Below are 21,062 nucleotides of genomic sequence, written 5' to 3'. Positions count from 1 at the left end.
GGCGCTGCCAGGCTCCACACGCCTCCTTGCCCGCGGAACCTTCCAGAAGGCTCCTTCCAGCACCCTCCCTCCGGAGCTCCCCGGACCTGCCCCTCGCCAGAGCCGGGCCCGGGGCGGGCTCGGAGCCCAGCGCGGCCCCGCCCGGGGGGGGGTGCCCGTGGCCGGGGCTGGTGTACCCGGCTGAGGAGGCGCCTACCGCGCTGCGGGAAATCTCACAAAGCGCAGGCAAGTCTGTTGTTATACGTGAGCAACAAAAAGTCTCGCTATTCAGCAAGATTTAGATTGCTTTATTTGATACAGATGGGGAAAGCAGCGCTGGGGATCGTGAGGGGTCCCTGCCCACTCCACGCTCCATCGAACCTTGGTTTGCGGCTCCTATTTTTTTTTTTTTTATTTTGCTCCTTTTCCTCGTTGCAATCAATAATTTTTGGGGTTGTGCTGTCATAACTTTGCTAGGTAAGCAGTGGTGGTCGAATAAACATCCATATAGATAACCATCTGGTTTTGGTAGATAAAAATCGGGAAGTCTGGTCTTTGTAGGCAGGCAGCATTGATCAAACAAAGGCAGGAAGTCCGATTTTGCAAAATCTGACTATCGGAAAGTCTGATTTTGCAAACTGGTAGTAGATAAAAACTTATTTAGAAGACGTTCATAATGGGGATTTAAAACAGAGTTATTTAATCATGTATTTTCCTCTATCTAGTGTCCATGCTTTACTTCAGACCTTAGTATTCTGGTTTATACAAACCCAAATACTTTTATGATTAACACAAATCTTTTATCAATTGTCACATCCATCATCCTAATTTTTCTGTAAAATAGAAACTGTCATAAATGTTAAGAATAACATCTGTCCAATTTACCAAACAACAAAAATTAATTTAGCAGTAATTTTTTTAATAGGAGCAATTATGTATAAGTGAATGCAATCAAATATATTAGATACATATATTTAAGAACATACAAAATTTGGCAGTGAATAATTCAGTATAATTAAGGTTCATGTAAAGCATAAGCAAGACCAGCCAGAGATACAGAGAGGGCCCTGCCCTTCCTCCCATATCAATCAGGGCAAAAATCCCACTTCCATACTATATGCTATACATATTAGTACAGAATTTTCTGGAAAACTCCTCCTAGTTTCTATTCCTAAAATCTATGTCACTATATTGTGTTGTGCATGCTCTACTAAAAGTTAGGGGTCTCTCATCCTCTCGGGGTCTTATTTCTGATGAAGGCTCTTTGTCTTCATCAGCGTCCGCTCTGTAACCTTGCAGGCAGCGCAGGAGCACTGAGCTTGGTGTTATGTAATTAAGCATATGTTCTTCTTAATAAGACTTACTCAAGTTTCATGCCTAAAGTCATCCCAATTTGGCCCAGTCCAAGGTCAAAATCTTTATTTCTAGATGGGGCTTATCAAACCTACATCATTCTACTACTTGACCTGACATCTGGGGGATTCCATCTGCTTTTTCTCACTATTTGCTTCCTTGCTTTGTAATAATTATTTGTTTAATATGATTACAATTTTGCCAAGATAGTTACAATTTAGTTAGCATGAATCACATTTATTACAGAAATCAAACTTATTGTGAAAGAATAAAAGCCTTTGTTGCTGCAAGCAACTTCAAATCAAGAATATTCTACTGCAACTTGAGGGGAATTATTTCAATAAATCTTTGGGGTTTGGATTTATTCCAGGCTTCAAGTCTGCAGCAGAAGCAATGGTGAAATAACCTCTTCGGAAATACTAATGCAGGGACAACAACCACAGTAAAAAAAAAAAAAAAAAAGTGGAAAAAAAAAACCAAAAACAAACCAAAAAACCAGCCATAGCACCAAGAAGTAAATGGACAAGGGGAAAGAGTTCATAGGGATCTGCCCTGGGGAGGTGGTGAAATAACTTAAGGAAGTCATTAGTGTAGTTCTTGGCTCTGCAGAAAGATGTAACCCCAAGAAGACAGAGAGCCCTCACCTAACACAAGTACCAAAACTCCACGTTTTTCCTCACACTTGGCATCACCCCTGCACTCCTCCCTTGCCCATATTCCTATATTCACAGTCCTGATGTGCCATGGGTCCTAAATAATTTCTTTATCAGAAGTATTTTCTCATAATACACACTTTCTACAATAAAAGTAAACTGGTAGAATAACCATAAGGGGCAGAACCATTTAAAAAAGAAATATTTTGTGTATTTGAATTCGTGATCTCAAGGGATATGGTCCAGATGAATAAAGAGCACACTGTCACTTGTTTAAGGAACTACTGGATGAGAACTCCTGGAAGCTGTGCTCAGGGATAAAGGAGCAGGAGGTCTTTTAGCATATTTTCCTTGAAGCACAAGAGCTCTTGATTCTCATGTGTAAGAAATCAGACAAGGCAGGCAGGAGACCAGTGAAGCTGAGCAAGAACCTTCTGGTCTGACTGAAGTGCAAGAAAGAAATGCATAGGCACTGGAAACAGGAATATGGATCCATAGGGATATATACTATATATACATAGTATATGTATATACATAGTATAGGGATGGTGCTTGGGGGTATAGGAATGGGATTGGGAGAACTAAGGCGCAGCTGGAACTGAATGTGGCAAGGGGGCTGAAAAAAAAAAAAGAGCTCCCAGGGGTATATTGAAAATGAGGGATATTAGAAAATGAGAACTTAAACAAATATACACCCCACCCCCAATTCTTCAGTGAGGATCTACATGGAGAGGGCTGACAGGGTTTCTTTGACATTTGACTTTTTTTTTTATTTTTGGCTCAGTATTTGCTGCAGTCATGCTTCCCACATTTCCCATGTCCCTGAATTTCAAGGTGAGGAGGATATTCGAGTACTTTACTTTGTAGGAGAAAACAAAAGTCGAGACCATCTGAGAAACCTGAACATAGACAGGTCCTTGGGACTTGATGAGATGTACCCCAAGGTTCTGAGGGAACTAGCAAGTGTGGGTCCTAGGGCACTCTCCGTGGCATTTGAAAACTCATGGCAGGCTCGTGAAGTCTCCAGTGACTGGAGCAAAGGGAATGTCAGAATATTCGGGTGGCATTCTGCTGCACAATACACAGTGTTCTGCTTCACGTGGTCACTGTTCAGCACAGGTTTACAAACCTCAACAAGGTCTGCAAAACCAGCAACAGCCTGGCTCTGTTCTGAGAGAGAAGAGAAAGACACACCTTTTTTTCAGTATTTTTTCTTTAATCCAAATGAATGCTACAAACCAATTTAATGGAATTGCAGAAAGTTTTAATTGAAACACAGAAGAAAAGCTAGAAGAAAGCTTTCTGAACGGCTTTACTGACTAATCTGAAGTCATCATTCACTCTCCTTCCAGACAAAGAATTTACAAAACTGCTCCACTGACTCCACTTATTGCACAAAAGACAAATCCAACCACACAGAAATCCAAACCAAAAATTAAGCAGCAACCTTTCCTCTGAAGTTCTTAAATCTCAGTTATATTAAAAAAGTAGTGAAGAAGCAAAAAGTGGGATGCTAGCATATGGAAGTGAGTATTTCAGGGATATTATTCAATATTATTCCCTTTAGTTGTTGATATCTTTTGGAAGCTAAAAAAATTACACTTTTTAATTTTTAAAAATTGCTTACAACTTGAAGCTAAAAAACATTGATAAAAATAATGCATCTATGCAATTCCTGCATAGATTACTTCATTTAAATTAGGTCTACCTTTGAAAATTGTAGTTTTGAATGATTAATAGAAAAAAAATAAGTATATCAAATACAAAAAATAACTTTATAATGTTCTTTTAAAAAGTGCATTATAGTTAATTTATATATCTATACACTTATTGCTTTTCCCCAAAATGAAAGGGAGAATAGAGTGGGAAATGTCAACAAATATGGAATGGGAGATTGGATTCATTTCTAGACACGCATTGCAGTTATCTAGTGGATAACTTTGGGAAGCATAGTAAAAGAATTCTTCAGCTCTTCTCTTCTTGTTCTGAACATAATATATAGTTAAATTTTCAGTGAGATGAGGACCTTTGTGACCCAACAGTGGCACAACTTTCTGTTTTTAAAGACTCAAGAGATCAGATGCACATAGATGTGACATCACACATACATACAGACATAATGCTTTGGCAGGACAGAGGAATATTTTCATGGCTATTTGGCAACAGTTAAAAAGCACCAAAACCATAGTGAGCATATATGCAATTAAAAATTGAAATTTAAACCAAAGATGTATTATAATCTGCTATTGTAATCTGAATTATTGCACTTCATCATCAGTGGATTTATATGCTTATATTTTGCTTGAATATTAACATAGACAGCAAGATTGTTGATGTTTTTTATTACTATCCTGTGAAATACCCCACCCTCTTTCATAAGATCTTCAACCTTCTTATCTGTTGACATCAACATTTTCTTTTCTCCAGTATAATCTGGATCTTCTGGATATAACTCATCTCCTGGGGGTAGAAAAAAAGATTTAGTTATAGATTGCCAACCTTACTTCTCAGCCTTTTCATTGCGTAACACTGGCAACTTTTTAGGGTTTATCAGGACATGTAAATCAGTGGAAATATATTTTGCAATGCAAAAGTAAATTGCCTCTAAACATCTTCAGATTTAAAGATAGAGTCATAAATTTCTGAAGTATGTCAGTGACACTGCAGGGCACTTTGAATGTTCCAGTGCTCCTGATAATACGCTATTAATATGCTGTAATCACAGCCTGGCCAGGTAGGAGTGCATATAATAGGTGGAGAACAGGACAAGCACTTCTTCATGTGTTTAAGGATAGGACTAAGAACAGGAATTTATTTTGTTCTATTTTGTTGAAGGAAATATTTTGCCATATCAAGGCATTATACTCTTGTGCAAGACTGACAATATACCCCAAATACAGAAGTTCTAGAGGTTGTGACAAAAAAAAAAAAAAAGTATAATGAAAAACAAACTAAAAAAGCAGAAAATAATAAACAGTATATGCAGCTTTTTTTAACACTGCATGTACATGATTATGAAATGAGAGAGACTTAAGTAGGAGAAAGGGCAGGATGAAGCTGACTGTGTATGGTTTTATCTCTGCAGCTGGGAGGGGTGATACTGCAGCTGTGCTTGATTCCCTTCTCCTTACAAACACAAAATGATAATTGAAGTAAAGGAGAATTCCCATGGAAAAGGACTAAACAGAAGGAGTTCTAATACATCCTTCAGGTTACAGAAAGCTGAAATGCTGGCATTTCTTCACAAAGACACATATCATGACAATGGTGAGACAATGAGATCATGATTAACTAAGAAGTAACTCTGCTGTCCGATCCCCTGGCTTGTCTCTGACTGCAGCCACTGCCACAGCTGCAGCAGACAAGGGAGAAACAGTGTGCAGTAACTTGACTTAGAAGAGTATTTTCCTTACAGATAAGGATGGTTTCTGTCACGTGGCCGCAGCACACAGCAGTCAGGAGATGCTGTACATTTAGGAGAACCCTCCAGCGTGTTCTTACCCGGCAGCAGCTGGATGAATCCATCTGCAGCACTCAGCATCACCGGCATCCAGCGCTCACAGCCCTCGAGAGCGCGTTCGGAGCTGAACTTCTGCAGCTCCCTCAGGGAAGAGAAGTTGCACAGCCTGCAGAATTCATAAAACTGAGGTGGAGGAAACCAGATCTCTTGAGACTTAAAGCGTTCAATGGCTTCTGGAGGCGATGACCACTGGAAGATGAAAGCAAGTCTTGAAATAATAGTTTCAGCTGAAGACAGAAAGTCTGAATAAACTGAAAAGTCATGTAGCAAGGAAGTCTGTACTGGAAAGGAGCTTACAACAGACCATATCTTCTGAACACAATAAAAGCCATGTGTAAACTATACCAAAGTAACAGCAAAAACATTCCTAAAATTGAAAAACATAAGCAATCTATAAAAGTTACTCCTTTTTTCCCAATGAAAATAAGTCTTTATTTTACACACAGACACTCCAGGATTAAAAACTGACATTTGTTTTAGGGGCATGACTAAAAGTTTACTGAAACCAACAGAAAACATTGAACTCACTGTTACCAGAGGTTGCCCCTTGATGCTTTGAGAATTAAAAGTACCTCTAAACATCTGCTTCTTAGAAGCATTGTTTTCAGAGCATGAACACCCAGCTAGTCATGCTAATTCTGCATGTTTAAACTATCCATAATCTTGATTTCCTCTCACATGGTGAATTTAGTAATATGCGCACAACCGTTTCCAGTAGATTTATACTGTTATTTATTACAACATGAATTCTTGAAAATAAGGTTTCAGGTACTTTTAAATTTCTGTAGCAAAATTTGTTAAATAAATATAGCAACACCAGTAATACCAAAACTGTTAGGTAGGTTTGTACAGAACTGTCTGGTTTCTAATCTACATCTAACTTGTAATTAGACTTTTCGGAATCTTAGAAAAACCCTACTGTACCTGACCTTGAGCTTTCTTAGAGCTTCATGAAGCTTTTTACACAATTAAAATAAAAAAATAAAAAAACCCCAAAACTTAAAAAAATTTACTAGACTATTTCAACAAGTTTGCATATTACCTAAAATATTCCAAGTAACTCCAAAAGACAAAAATTACTAGCATCTCATGCAGTCCTGGAATATACCTGGATATACCGCATGGATCTCTCCCAGCATACTGAGGAGACTCAACAACCTCCACTATACTGCAGGAATGAATATAAAAAAATGGCATTTGTCAACTGCCTTTGGAAGAGACCGTAGCTCATGTGAAAGGGGTCTGATGTGACATGGATCATCAGGATCATTCACGGACCTCACAAAAAACCCTCTCCTGACAGCTGCTGCAGCTGCACAGGTGATGGTGGCAGCTCCAGGTGTCCAGGGGAGAGGTGCACTGTGCAAGTAAAAACCCCCTTCCCTTTCCTCACGTCTCAGGGAGCTTTATCAGGAGGACTTTGATTGATCTGGAGAAGAAACAGTTGGGTGCAGATCTCACAGCACCTTCCAGTATGTGAGAGGGCTGCAGGGAAGCTGGAAAGGGACTCTTTGTCAGGAATTGTACTGATATGGGTACAAATTGTACTGACGATGGGTACAAATCGAAAAAGAGGACTTCCAGAGTAGATATTAGAAGGCAGGTTTTATACTGTAAGGATGGTGGGACCCTGGCACAGGGTGCCCAGAGAAGCTGTGGCTGCCCCTGGGTCCCTGGAAGCGTGCAAGGCCAGGTTGGACATCGGGGCTTGGAGCAGCCTGCCCTGGTGGAAGGTGTCCTGCCCATAGCAGGGGTGGGACACGATGATCTTTAAGGTCCATTCCAAGCCCTACCATCCTATGATTCTACGCCTGTTCTGTGCCTGTGTAAGGGCACAGTCTCGGCGGAGCCAGGGGCCGTGGGAGAAGGGCTCGGGCAGAAGCGGCCGCTCCCATGGCAGCACCCGCCCGGCCTGGCTGTGCTGCACCCCGGGTACCCCCAGCCCCTCTTACCAGGACGGCCGTCACCTCCTGGTCGTCCTGCGACACGTGGGGCGGCCGCTCCTCCAGGCAGCACAGGTAGAAAGCCGTGTCATAGCGGCGGCCGCCGCGGCCGGCCCTGTCCACGGGTGTCAGCCAGTTGCTCCACTCGTGCAGCGCCCAGATGTTGGGCGCGCAGCCCAGGTGCCGGCACAGCCGCAGGAAGCAGGACGAGTCCTCCCGCACCCGGCGCCGCCACGCCTCCAGCTCGGCGGCGGGCGGCAGGCGCTCGGCGGGCAGCGGCGGGGCCGGCCCGCGCCCCGGCACCAGCAGCAGGATCCCCGCCTCCTCGAAGGTCTCCCTGAGAGCGCAGATGCGGAAGGCGACTTCCCCCGGCAGCTGCGAGCCCAGGCTCTCACGTTCGGTGGCGAAGAGCGGGGCGCGGCTGCCTCCGGGCGGCGGCGGCTTCACGGCGCCCAGCCCGTAGTGCGGCGAGGCGGGCAGCAGCCCCAGCCACTCGGCGGAGAAATCCGCCGGCTCCGCCAGCCCGCCCGGGAACACGTGGGCGCCGGGCATGAAGCCGCTGCGGGAGCTCCGGCGCAGCAGCAGCAGCTCGTAGTCGAAGGGGCCGAGCGGCGAGCGCGGCGGCCGGCCCGGAGTGCCCGCCGCCAGCAGCAGCGTGGCCGCCTCCCGCCAGTGCCGCAGCCGCGGGTTCATCTTGGCGAGGCGGAGGGCGCCGGGACGGCCGCGGACCCGGGCGGCACCGCCGCCTGCGCTCCCGGAGGAGCCACTGCAGGCGCGGGGCGGGCCGGGGGAGGGCCGCGGGAGGCGGGCCGGCGCCGGGATGCCTCAGCCCCCCTAAGCCGGTAAGTAGCGGCTGTCCTCGGAGGGCGAAAGCTTAAGGAAATACGGAGGTGCGATGGCCGGGAGAAACGAGGAGATGGCTTTGAGTGGCTTGGGCTAGCTCGCGCTTCTCGGGGGTTCGCAGCACGGAGTGTGTTTACAGCACCGCAAGGTGTACGTGTCGAGGAGCTTCCTCGGAGCCCTGAACCTTCCTGAGCGCAGGTGAAGGGTCTGTAGTGACGAGCCTGGAGTCAGCACGGGGTCAGGAGCCAAGGACTCGGATCTGTGTTCGTAATACTGCTGCTGACCTGCCAGCTGGCCTCACAGAAATCTCCTTATCTCAATTCCACAGCAAGCCATGCTGACAGCAAAAGTCATTTTAGCTCTGTAGTTAACCCTGACGTTTGCCAAGTTGTTTGAATTTGTTCTAGTACATTCCAGATGGGAAGAGTTTGCAGAGTTTTAGTTAATTATTGCAGAGCTCTTCTGTTTTGAGGTTTTTAAGTACCTTGTTACCTGGAAGAAAAAACATTCAACAAGGTGGCAAAACCTTGAAAGGTTCTTTGAAATGCTTCTTTAGGAAGCATTTTATTTTGTTAATTGATTTTGATTCCTCAATTTTCTTAAATTTGTCAGAAATTTAAGCAGAAAAAAGCTGATGGCACAAGTTGAGAAGTTTTGCAAGAATGGTATTTGCATGTGACATGGAAAATTCTCCCATCCATAATCCTTCTGTTGCCAGATTGCATTTGGCAGCACCCCCATGCATGTACCCGTACCTGCTCCTGACAACCTCTCAATTTGATTTTATATTTGAGCTTGTACTTGATGCCTATGAGATGTGTGTCTCTGGAGCTGAAATGAAGTTTAGAAGCAAGTGAACCAGTGGGATGCTGGATCATGTCAATTGACAAACCCAAAAATGACCTTGGTGCGCCCAGGCACAGCTGGGCCATAAGCTCACCCTGGCACGTGGCTGCAGTGGGCAGAGCAGGGCAGCCAAGCCAGCTGATGTAAAACGAATGGCCAGACAACAGACAAGCCTGCCTCCCTCTCCTTCACTTGCTTATCACTGAATGCACAAGCAAAACCAATGATACCTTGTAACCTGAGCAGCCCTTTTTCTCACTAATTTAGTCCTTTTTGCTCATCCGTAATTACCACCTGAGGCAGTTGAAGCACGAGGCTCATTAATTTATTATTTTCTACTAAGGCAGTTTGAATCTAAAATCATGACATTCATCTCGATACTTGTTTGCCTTTTGCACTCTTTGTGTAGTAACTATTTCACTGTGTTAAGCATACATCGTGTTAGGAATGTGCTTTGCCTAAAAGCTGCTTCACTTGTGAAATATTAATAAACTACTGAGGTTTTTCAAGATTTAACATCCAATGAGCTTGATGGCTGATCAGAAAAATTTAGGGTCCGTTATGTCAGATCATTTCAGCATAAAGGTATTTTAAGTCGAAAGTACTCATGTACCAATAATGAATGGTGTCATTTTCAAATCAGACACAGTACCAACACATATACAAACCTGTCTTATTGTGGCAAAAATGAGACGTCTGATAGCCCTGGAACAGAGTTTCAGAATATGCCTAGGAAAATCTGATACCAGAGAATAGCAACGATTATAGTGTAACCTTAAGTTTCTAACTGGAATATTTGGGGTTTTTTGGTTTTTTTTTTTCTTTTGTCTTGGACAGTCTAAAGGCTCACAAGTGCTAGTATGTAAAGCAGGGATACCCTGGCAAACAAAGTGTAGGGTCCTACAGTGGCCTGGGTTGGAAGAAACCTTTGAAGATCAGCTGCTTCCTCCCTCTGTCATGGGCAGGGACACCTTCCACTGTCCCAGGTAGTGCCAAGCCCCAATGTCCAACCTGGCCTTGGACACTTCCAGGGATCCAGGGGCAGCCACAGCTGCTCTGGATAACCTGTTCCAGTGCCTCATCTCCCTCACAGGGAATGAATTCTTCCCAATATCCCACCTAAACCTACTCTGTCAGTGTGAAGCCATTCCCCCTTGCCACTCCATGCCCTTGTAAATTGTTTCTTTTCATCTTTCTTGCAGGCTCCCTTTCGACATGGGAAAGGCACAGTTAGGTCACCCTGAAGTTTCTCTAGTCTGAACATTCCCAATTCTCTCAGCCTTTCCTCATAGCAGGGGTGCTGTGAGGTGATCACCCTGATCAACCTGGTGGCCTCCTCTGGTTTCATTGGCATCCTCTGATGTTAAACCTCACAGGTCTGGTTCTGCAGGCATTCTTGCACGGGAGTGCAAAAGGGATATGTGGCTGGCACAGTGCTGTGGCCTCAGACACCCAGAGAATGCCAGGGCTGGGGCTACAGCTCTGTTCAGGACTGAGCTGAGCATCCACAGCAGTTCTTTGGGCCCAAAGACAGCCAAGTGCAAGCTAAGGTAAACTTTCTTTGCTACTCCATTTGCTGCATTTTTCCACACTGTTCTGGGGTATATAAGTCACATGTTAAGAAGGTGCCATTCCTTACCTGAGTGTCAGCAGATTCACCCTATTGCTGTCAGGTTTTTTTGACTTCCTTTCTGAATTGTCTTAGGAAGAGTAGTTCAGTATCCATTCACTGCACAGCTGAAGTCATCTCATGTGAAATTCCAGGAGCATAGGAGTCTTTAACTGACCCAGTTATCAGGACTGGAGGTTGCAGGAGGTTCTGAGGATGAACACTCAAACTCAGTGAGCGAAGATAAAGGATGCAAAGGGATGTTTTGCCAGTTTCCTGATAGGAAGGGCAAAAGATCAGCTCTTTGAGTGTGTATCTGTTCCCTCAAAGCTACAGCTAACCTGCTGGAGGTAGCTCACATGAATATAGAACAAGTGTTAAAGGCAAATTAGATGTAAGGTTATCTATAGAGCATGTTTCTTCATCTCCAACTTAAATTATTTTTTCTTTAATATATTCTGCTAGAATGCAGAGCTTATCTCACTTTTACTTAAATATTCTATAGCTTTATGAGCAATTTCAGAAAAAAAAGAGAAAATCTATCACTAATGCTAAACCAAGCACACCAGTTTGTTGCATTACTGTGTGGAAGGATTCCAGCACAAGAACATTATGCTTCAAGGACCAATTGTAGGCTGGGAATACAGGGCACTTTAATATGGAGAGGTCTCCCCATAGCAAGAATTAGCTGGATACATGTGTGAACTCAGTCAAATGTAACAGAAGGCTGAAGAGTCAGAGCAGAGGTCTCCTCCAAATTAAATTATTACAAAAGAAAAAAAAAAGTGTTTTTGCTAAAAAGTTAGGAATTCAGCTGTCTTTCATGCCTCTTGTATGCCAGAGCGTAAAGTTGTTTACTTAATGGACCCCAAATACTTCTGTATTTCAAGTTGTTTTCAAAACCAGATTGTGTTGTATTGAAAACTAAACCCTTCTGAGTGATGCAGAAGTTACATCAAATGAAATACCATCAGACTATTGCAATGATAATATTTTTTGTGGCATCATATTTCAGCAATGCAGAGGATACTTCAACATTTTATCTATGCAGTTCAATTACTGCTTACAAGAAAAAGCACAAATTTGTTTAAAAAGTTTAGGTCACTAGATATATAGAAATTATTGTCAGATTAATTTTCTGGGTTTTTCTTTTTTTTTTTGTATGTGGTTAGACTAATTAGCAATAGAATGACTTCGTTCCTTCTGTTACATCATTGCATAAATTATTTTGCCCAGACAGGTCAGTGCAGATCTCACCACTGTAATAATTAATTTCAGATGAAAAACAAGGCCCACCAATATTTCATCATTTAGTTTAGTTTACATGCTATCCTGTGAGTTGGAGATGATTATAATAAGCCAGTTCTTGGTCTAATTTAGATTCATCTTTGTCCCCATGCAGATGTAGTGTCTACAATAATGAGTTGTGACAACTTCAAGTATCAAAAAATGCAAAGATTTCTCTAGGTTTGTCTACTACTTCTTAAACTGGCTTATGTTACAGTATTGTAGAATCACAGAATCTTTTAGCTGGGGAGAAAAGCCCAACCACGAACCCAGCACTGCCAAGTCCACCACTAAACCATGTCCCCAAGTGCCCCATCTACACATCTTTTAATTGCTTCCAGCTATTTCAAATGGTATTTCAAATACCTACAGTCACTTCCAAATGACATGCTAAAGCTTTTAGATAGTTTAGGTCATATAATATCAACAAATGGGCAGACTTAATAATTAATATAAAAAGTAAATAGATTCTTCACTGTATAGGTTTTCAAGTATTGTTTCCAAATTGTGAATGAATATCACATGTAGGAAATGCAGGTTTATGATTATAACACCATTATATAGATTGATTTAAAAAATATAAAAGCAGCTAACTTAATACAAAATGATATGCCAACAAATTACGCAGACGAGAAAACTAGGTTACAGATAGTATTAACAACTGGAACTGTTCTACTCCAAACAGACACATAATGGATTCCAGGTCTCATGGAACTGGAAATTATGGTTCTAATTCTGAAGCTTTCAGTTATGGGAATAGTTTTCACATGTAACTTCTTGCCAGTCTGAGTACTGGTGGCTTGTTTGAGGAATCATTTGGAGCACACCTTCCAGGACCCAGAATTCAAATGTGTATATATTAAGTTACACCTGCAATTAGCATATTAGATTAAGTTGCTAAGGGAGTATCATGTTTGCTGTCTCTGGCAGTCCTCAGTCATTTTATATGGTATAAATAGTTAAGTATTTTCTTTTGTCTTTTTCTTTTCTTATTTCCCCTTTCTTGTTCCCCCCTTCCCCCCCCCCCCCCCCCAAGGTTTATGCTATTTTTGTATAGATTTTTCTGGATCACACAATGGAATTGCATTTGAATTTTTTTCTAAGGCAATAATAGATGACTGTAAGATGTGAGGTTTACTATTCTTTCAAAAGCCCCATGATTTTTAAAGTCAATTTTTTTGTCTGTGTGGTTTCTTAGTGTACATTGATGAGTTCAACTGTGTGTGTTACTTGAACATTTGTGTGTGAGGCAGACTTGACTGATCAGAGACTCCAGTGATAATTTCATGCACAGTAGAAATTATCAAAATGACAGACCACATTTATACAACTGTGACTTCCATTTCTGTGCAGCTGAATTATACCTAGCTTTGAGAGGATTTGTGAGTTTGTTTAATTTGGTGGATATTTAAGTATATGATAAATATTGTCATGCAATGCAGTGTAAGTAAAACATACAGTTCAAGGAAAGAAAACAAAACAAAAACCCACCTGACCCTGTGGAGGGTTGAGAAGTCAGTTTCTGTCACTCTGATAGATCACAGTAGATATTCTCACAAACGACTGGAACTGAGCAATAAACACAATTGCATTTAGTAAGTGGCCTCTGTGGGTGAATGTTTCAGAGAGGTTGTGATTGGATTTGTTTGCCTACGTGGCTTGTAGTCACATTGCTTGCAGCACGAAACGCTCGTGCCTGGCTGGCTGAGAGGATTCACCAGAGCCCTGGGGCTGGTTCAATGCCATGTGACTTTTCACCTTTCCACAGGTTCAGCCGTGGCACCTACTAAAGCTACATCCCAACTGCACCTAGTACCACAGCAGCAAGCTGTAGGAGGATGGATGATGGAATCCAGCCATGTGGGACTGCCTTCTTCCCTGAGAAAGCCATTTGTAGTGAAACCAAGGGAGATAAGGATTGTCTTTTGTGAAATGGATAACAACATGTAGCAAATCAAAATAGTTTTACTCTTACTCTGTACGAGTTAATAAGAGAAAGGATAGCCAGTTCCACTCAGGGATATTTTGTATACTCTGTCCCATTGGGCATAAGATACTGCTTTTTTTATAGAGAAGCTGTAGTTTAACAGTTAGCTGTAGTTTTGGGATGCTGTTATATATGGCATAAAGCAAACTTTGGTATTTACTACATACATCCGTCTCCTTTCCTTTTTTTGTTCTTTAAACACATGTGGATAATTTTATAAGAAAGACATTCTTTTCTAATTTCACTTTTATTGTACACTTATTGTAGCAAATGCTGCTCATGTGTGAACTATTTTGTCCAGATCTCTTCCTGCATTAAAAGACTTATATAATCGTATTGAGAGAAAGCACTTAGAGATCTGTAATCCACTGGTCTTACTGAATGACTTTTTACGTAATGAAAATCTGTGAAGGGTAAATATGTTGACTAGGAGTTCCATTAGCACTTAAATAAAAGGTATTTCTGGAAAGTGAACATAAACAACACAAACTTTCCACAAAAGGAAAAGCAAGCCTGTAACCAATCCTCTCTTTGAACAATAAGCACATGTTTAATTTTTAATCTGAAAGCTAATTACAGCCGTCATTTAGTCCAGTGTTAAATAATTGCATTACTGTAAAAAATATTTTTCATACTTACATGAAGAAATTTGAAACTTATTTTATATTAATAGTGCTGAAGTTTGATGTTGCATTGTTTGCAACATCAGGAGAATCACTTTAATTATGGTCCTGTGTTCCTTTTGTTACTGAACTGGAAAATGGGGTAATGGGTTTTTATGATGATAGACTGGAAATCCTGGAATGAAATTACAAATTACTGCATTTAACAGACTCATCTGATGGTTTGACACAACTGTTCATATAAATAGCACAGGACCAAGTTTCACACTCCCTAGGTCGTGTGTATTTTTTTCTAAAGTAAATGCCAGTTTGCTGGCTGAAAGAGACAGAGTTTGGATCCTAACACAAGGAGAATCCAATTATTAGTCCAGTCTAGTCTGGTTTTCAGGTTGTCCAAGCCAATGGTTCTCTACTTAACATTGGACAACAAGTGCTAAAGGCAGGATCACCCCTTAGCCTAAATGTTACTGTAGCTGTTTCCTAAAGGAAGGATTCCCTGGCAGTGTAAGATACATCACTATTCAACTTTGGGAGCTTGAGGAGGCTGTGTTTATGTTGACAAAACTAATGAGAGGGCTTAGTGTTTTACTTTTATTACTGTGGTTGAAACAGGAACTTTATTTTAGAACAGCCAACTCCAGATAAACTATGATAAGCTATATTAATATTCCAGCTTGTCAAACAGTCATGGAATGGTTTGAGTTGGAAGAGACCTTAAAAATCATCTGGTTGCAACCTCTGCCATGGGCAGACCTCTGCCTTCCACCAGACCAGATTGTGCCAAGCCCTGTCCAGCCTGGCCTTGAACATTTCCAGGTATCCAGGGGCAGCCACAGCTTCTCTGAGCACCCTGTGCCAGGGCTCCCCACCCTCACAGGGAACAATTTCTTCCCAGTATCTCCTCTGAACCAGCTCTGTCAGTGTGAAGCCATGCCCCCTTGTGACTCCATCCCTTATAAATAGGCTCTCTTCATCTTTCTTGCAGGCTCCCTTCAGGGATGGGAAGGGTACAATTAGGTCACCCCAAAGTTTCTCTTCTCCAGGCTGAACAATCCCAATTCTCTCAGCCTTTCCTCATAGCAGAGGTGCTTTATTACCCTGATCAACTTTGTGGCCTCCTCTGGACTTGCTCTGACAGATTGTGTTTGGTTTCAATTACTGCTGCAAGCAAACCATTAAGTTATAAGGAAGTACTTTATTTTAAGTTAAATAAATAGTCACAGTAACAGTTTGCATTATTCAAAGTGTAGAAAATTCCACCCACGTACAGGCAAAACCAGTGTAATTCAAGTCAGGAGTAAGATTTTAGTATACAGCAAATTTAATGTGTGTATTCTGTGAATAAAGACAAAAGAACTGAAGTAGATCAACACTGATATTAATTAAGCAATGATCATCTTCGTTTGTACTACAATTACATTCTCGCTATTCAACATGAGAGAATGTGCTTTATCATCATGCTGTTTCAATATAGAGGATTTTGAAGTATGAATTCCCATTTTTCTCTTACAAAGTAGCATTTCCAGTCTCCTTCCAGTTGCATTCCAGTAGGGGGAAAAAATGAAGACTACAAATCTGTATCTCTATTTCTTAATTTACAGGAAGCCTCCGTACTTTTGGGTAATGGTGGTTTCATTTAGTTTTGGTTTTGTACAGTCGTGCCAAACTCTGTCACGTGGAACAAACGTGTAGGAGGTGAATGGCAGCACTTTATCCATGTAGACAGTGCCAATCATCTGTTAGAATTCAACTTAATCTATTAATTTCAGATAGCCTAAACAGTAGGTGATACAGATTTTTAGGAACATTAGGTACTAATGATGAATTAATTTGCAGACAGCTTTGTCTTAAGATTTGGAAATTATTTTTCCAAGGCCAGTCCATTAAATAGTAATTGTGTGCATATTCATAATAAAGCAAGACTTACATACTTAGTCGCTATTTATATTAATTCTTTTGAGTACTATTATTAAAAAATCCAAATTAAAAAAACAAAAACCAAACTGCAATGGACTGAAAACTTTCAGTTTACCAAGCCACTGAAGCTTGCTTTTGAAGATGACCTGTTCTTAAAAATTCTTCTACACAACTAAGCATGGGTAAACTGTTTATCTGTGGTTAGGTGTGTGGAAGATCCCAAGATAAAAGATAATGAATGTTGTCAGTGTTACCATTTACTTATCCACCAGAAAACAGACTTGCATTCAGGACTCGGGGCTTGAGAACATGTGGTTATAAATGGTCTGATTTCACAAGGTTTATGAAGTTTTCAGGAAGCACAGAATAGTGTCCAGTGGCTTCTCTACCTTCCTATGAATTGAGAGTGCAAAAAGTGAAAACATCCACAGGTCTTTAATGACAAGTGGTGACAATCCAAATAGGTACATTCTCCTGCAGCTTTTGCTGTATTTTCCTTGAATATGTTTACTTACTGTGACTGTGAAGGAGATCATCCAATTTAAATGAACACTCAGCACTTACACCTTGTCTAGGCAGGCTGGAACTGTAGCACCAATAGAGACCTGGCTTTGTTAGAAACCTGTCAGGGATCTCTATGGACACAGATTAACTGTACATACAATATATTCTATGGAATGAGTGAAACACAACAGAAAGGAATGTGGAGTTGTCTTGTAACACTCTGATTTCCTGAGAGAATGGACTTAGACTGGACCAATGTGCAGAGCTCACAACCTAAGGATAATCCATAGCTTTGAATTTAGGCCTCTGCTTATTATTTTTTTCCTCACCTCCAAGAGACCAGATTCAAATACACTTCCCCCCCCCATAAATCCAGTTCTTTTCAATTTTAGAGAATAAACTGTCTGCTGCAGTTTTTTGAACTCAAACAGTTCAAAAAACAGTTCAAAAAACTCAACAGTTTTTTCTTAACTCAAAAATATTAAAAAATATTAGGTGCTTATGCAAGTTGTCAATTTTATTTAACAAATATGAAGACTGTTCACAAAACATGTCTAATTATTACTACTTTTTGATAATTTGCCTGTAATATAATCAGTGAAGAAAAATTGCTTCTTAAAACCCCCAACATTTTTGGGGTCTTTATATTTGGCTGTGGAGTGCCCCATACACCTATGGCACTGTAGCACATGTTCCAAGCATTCCTGAATGGACAGTGTGTGTTCATAGCACTAAAAGGTATTTTCAGAAGCAAATAATAAATACCATAACACATAAATGCTTTTTACAAAATATTGTAAAGCTTCTCTGCTAAGTAAGTGTCTGTTCCCACAGTTTTACATTTTAATGTTTACAATTCTGCAGGGAAGCACTAGAAAGTTTTGTGCTGTTGCATTTCCCTTCCAAAATTGTAGTGTTATCAAATGGGGCCAATCCTCCAGGCTTCCTGTTTCCCAGATGATTAATCAGACATGACTGAGATATGAACCTGAGACACATTTTTAGCTTTGTCTGGATTTCTGCAATTTGGGAGCTTGCAGAAATGTGGCTGTACACAGACAAGCATCAGTCCCTGCCTGTCAGCAGGAGAGGGGATCCCATTGGGAAGGTCTTCTTTAACTTAGCGTCATTTCTGTTTGCTAAAATCTATTTTCCCATATAACTGCATCTGCTGTGGATAGATTCATTGCTCCTGTTTTCATAGTTAATCGAGGAGTGTGAATTGCTGCTTCAGAAAGAAAGATAGCAACCAGTAGCAAGAATCAGTTTTTCTGCAGGGAAACATAAAACCGTGGTAAATGTGAATGAGAACCATGAGGCTTGCTAGTATTTTTCTGAATATGCAATTCTCCCTTTTTTCTGTCTGGATTTGGAAAGCGATTAGTCATTCACATATGCTGTGCCAATTCATGCAGCTGGGTTCCGTACAATCCAGTCTAAATCAACAAACAGTACTTGGTATCAAACATTTCTCCCCCCATCCCTGACCATTAACTTATTTAAAATAGAGGCTGGTTACATTCTTTTATTGGGGTTTTCATCCTTACCCCTTTCCTTCGCTCAAGAAATACTTCTTGTATTTGATGGGGGAAAAAGTATTCTATTCACAAAACACCCACGTTAGCCATCAAATTCATGTTACCTTCCAATACTGTAAACAGTGACCAGCAGCAAACACCAGAGCCTAGTGGAGAACGAAAACCACAGGCTTTTGAGAATAGTGACCTATTAATAGCAGGCAAATCCCTGTTACAGCCAGTAGTGATAATACCCTGATACTTCGCTTAACTGTTACAAGTCCAGTAAATGAAGACATTCTGTTCTGCAGGCTGATTTGCATCCCTTATCTTCAAAAATCATGAAGAAACAAATAGTGCATTTTAGTATATCCAGAGGCAGAAGTTCTGCTTTGTTCTTTCAAGTGTTCGTTTACAATTCTCAGCTCATCCAAGTGACACACTTTGGAAGTAAAGGTGAGGCATGAAACACTCCAGAGGCAGGCTGGAGAGGGGTCGCTGTCAGAGCCTGCGCCACCCTAAGACAATTTTACCACACACACTGCCAGGACAATAGCGATAATGAGCACAGCAGTGAAAATAATCCCAGCTAGAACCTTGCTGATATCGCAGAAGGATTTATTTTCCTCCACAGAGATCATGCCAATAGAGGAAGCGCCCACGCTGATGGTGGATTTCAGTTCAGCCCCTGGATCTTGCTTAGCCTCTACTGTCCACTGGGGAACATTGACCTTCATCTCCATCTCGTACATCATCTCTCCTACCTGGTTGATCTCGTTCTCGAGGTCTTTCAAATCCACCACGTCTATGTTGTGCTCAGCCTCGTATTTCATGTTCTGGACGCTCATGGCGCGGGCGGCCACGCCGGAGGTTCCACCGCTCATGCCCGTCTGGATCAGGTGTTTTTTGGGGACGTTCAGCGGGAACTCGTGGCCCAGCTCCAGGGCTCTCCTCATGTCGATCTCCAGGATCTCTAGGCACGTGGAGAAAATCACCCATAGCCTCTCGAACTCGGCTTTATCTTCCTTACTCACTGTTTTGTCCTTCAGGACCGTGGTGAGCTTGTTCCTGTTGGCCACCGCCAACTCCTGAGCTTTCTGCCGGGTCTTCTTGAGCTCCTCCCGCAGGTTCTGGGAGTCCGAGGTGCCGCCGATGGTCAGCACCATGTGCCGGTAGCAGGCGGTCACCTTGTTGAGCGCGTCCAGCAGCGCCTTGCACTCCTCCTTTACCATGGTGGCGGCGGGGGCCGTGCCCGGTGCCGCCCTGCCCGCTACCGCCCCGACTCAGCCGGTGCCGGGCCCCGGGAGCTACCAGCACATGGCAAGTGCTGCCTCCGGGTCGCACCCGCATTCAGTACCGCCCTACCCGCTGGTCAGGCGGCGCCGGCGCCTCCGGGAGCCCCGGCGGGCGGGCAACATCGCTCCCCGCGCCGCCGCCGCCTGCAGCGCCACGGGGGCGGCTCGGTCCGCGCCGCGCTCTGCGGGGCGCTGCTGTTTGAAAAGTGCCAAGCGCCAAGGATAGAAGAGAAAAAAAATACGAAATCAAAAAAAAAAGCCAAGGCTAAAGCTCTAGGGAACGGCAGCCGGACAGCCGGCAGTCCCCACCACCGCCACTTAACTCGCCCCAGCTGGGCGCCCGCGCGGTCACATGGCGGGGAGCGCCCGGCCCGGCCCTATAAGCCCTCGCAGGCTCCACCTCCGTAGGCAGCGATCCCGCGGTACTCCCAGCTCTTGGTCCGGTCCTTCCCGCCTCTGCCCAGCCATTGGCTTCGTGCGGCCGCGCCGGGCCCGCCCTGGATCCCGGTAGGGCTCGGCCGAGGCGCGGAGCGGCGGGGGAGGCGGGCGGCGGCGGCGGCTCTGCGGCCGGGGAGCAGGGAGGCGATGGTGTCGGTGTGAGTAGCGCTCCCGCCCCGGGCAGCCCGCGGCTCCCGCCGGGGTGGGAGCGGGGAGCGCTCCCGGCCCGCCGTGCCGTGCCTCCGCAGCCGCTCGGCCGCGGCCTGGGCAGCGGTGGGGCCGTGCCGGATCGGCCTTTGCCCGGGCCGGGCAGGGCCGTGCGGACACACGGCCCTGGTCGGTGCTCGCCGTGTTGAACCCCGCTGTGCATGGCAGGTCTCTTGCCCGGCCCCCCGGTGTCCCGTGTGGCGCAGACGCGCCGGGACCCGGCTGGGGAAGGAGCTCGCTGCTTTTTGTCATCCATCGCGATGGCTGGCGCGCGATCCGGAGCACCTGCAGTTAGCTCAAGTCAGGCGGTGGCTCATCAGGAAGCGCAGGAAACCCAGCGGGTCTCGTGTCACAAGCGCTGCTCCGCCGGCTGCCCTTGGCACGGTGTGGGTGCGGCACGGTGAGCGCCCGCGGGCCTAGGCCGTGCTCGTGTGCGAGGGACGGGCATGTGAGTGCCCCTTGTGAGCTGAGCTCTGCTGTCTCTAGCACCTGGTGTGTCTGCTGAAGTGCCCTTCTGGAGAGCTCGCTTGTCACGACATAT

The 21,062-nt window shown here is 43.6% G+C and overlaps 3 protein-coding genes across 6 annotated transcripts in view; 1 reads left to right on the top strand and 2 right to left on the bottom strand.

Moving 5' to 3' along the window:
- Positions 1 to 2,649: 2,649 nt before the first annotated feature.
- Positions 2,650 to 8,277, bottom strand: NUDT19 (nudix hydrolase 19). The gene is made up of 3 exons (XM_062500355.1): positions 7,458 to 8,277; positions 5,487 to 5,694; positions 2,650 to 4,445 (listed from the first exon to the last, which is right to left on the bottom strand). The coding sequence occupies exons 1-3, from the start codon at positions 8,139 to 8,141 to the stop codon at positions 4,219 to 4,221; spliced, it is 1,119 nt and encodes a 372-aa protein (XP_062356339.1). The 5' UTR covers positions 8,142 to 8,277; the 3' UTR covers positions 2,650 to 4,218.
- ANKRD27 (ankyrin repeat domain 27) overlaps positions 8,165 to 21,062 on the top strand; it is a 55,373-nt gene continuing 42,475 nt past the window's right edge. The window contains exon 1 of one of the 4 annotated variants that reach the window (XM_062500345.1): positions 8,165 to 8,290. The gene's annotated coding sequence lies outside the window, so the exon portion shown is untranslated. Of the gene's footprint in view, positions 8,291 to 20,290; positions 20,384 to 20,431; positions 20,473 to 20,763; positions 20,922 to 21,062 lie in introns of those variants that run through there. The other 3 variants (XM_062500346.1, XM_062500348.1, XM_062500349.1) reach the window with 3 other exon arrangements.
- Positions 15,824 to 19,957, bottom strand: RGS9BP (regulator of G protein signaling 9 binding protein). The gene has a single exon (XM_062500356.1). It carries the CDS (start codon positions 19,811 to 19,813, stop codon positions 19,100 to 19,102), a length of 714 nt encoding a protein of 237 aa, XP_062356340.1. The 5' UTR covers positions 19,814 to 19,957; the 3' UTR covers positions 15,824 to 19,099.

The sequence above is a fragment of the Cinclus cinclus genome, chromosome 11 (genome assembly GCF_963662255.1).
Source record: "Cinclus cinclus chromosome 11, bCinCin1.1, whole genome shotgun sequence".
In the NCBI taxonomy this organism is placed as follows: domain Eukaryota; kingdom Metazoa; phylum Chordata; class Aves; order Passeriformes; family Cinclidae; genus Cinclus; species Cinclus cinclus.
This window is presented reverse-complemented; position numbering and strand designations above follow the sequence as displayed.

Coding starts and splice junctions, on each gene's coding strand:
- NUDT19 (XM_062500355.1), bottom strand. CDS start 8,141: ATGAACCCGCGGCTGCGGCACTGGCGGGAGGCGGCCACGCTGCTGCTG. Junction 5,695..7,457: donor AGGAGGTGACGGCCGTCCTG/GTAAGAGGGGCT, acceptor TTCATCTTCCAG/TGGTCATCGCCTCCAGAAGC. Junction 4,446..5,486: donor ATTCATCCAGCTGCTGCCGG/GTAAGAACACGC, acceptor TTCTACCCCCAG/GAGATGAGTTATATCCAGAA.
- RGS9BP (XM_062500356.1), bottom strand. CDS start 19,813: ATGGTAAAGGAGGAGTGCAAGGCGCTGCTGGACGCGCTCAACAAGGTG.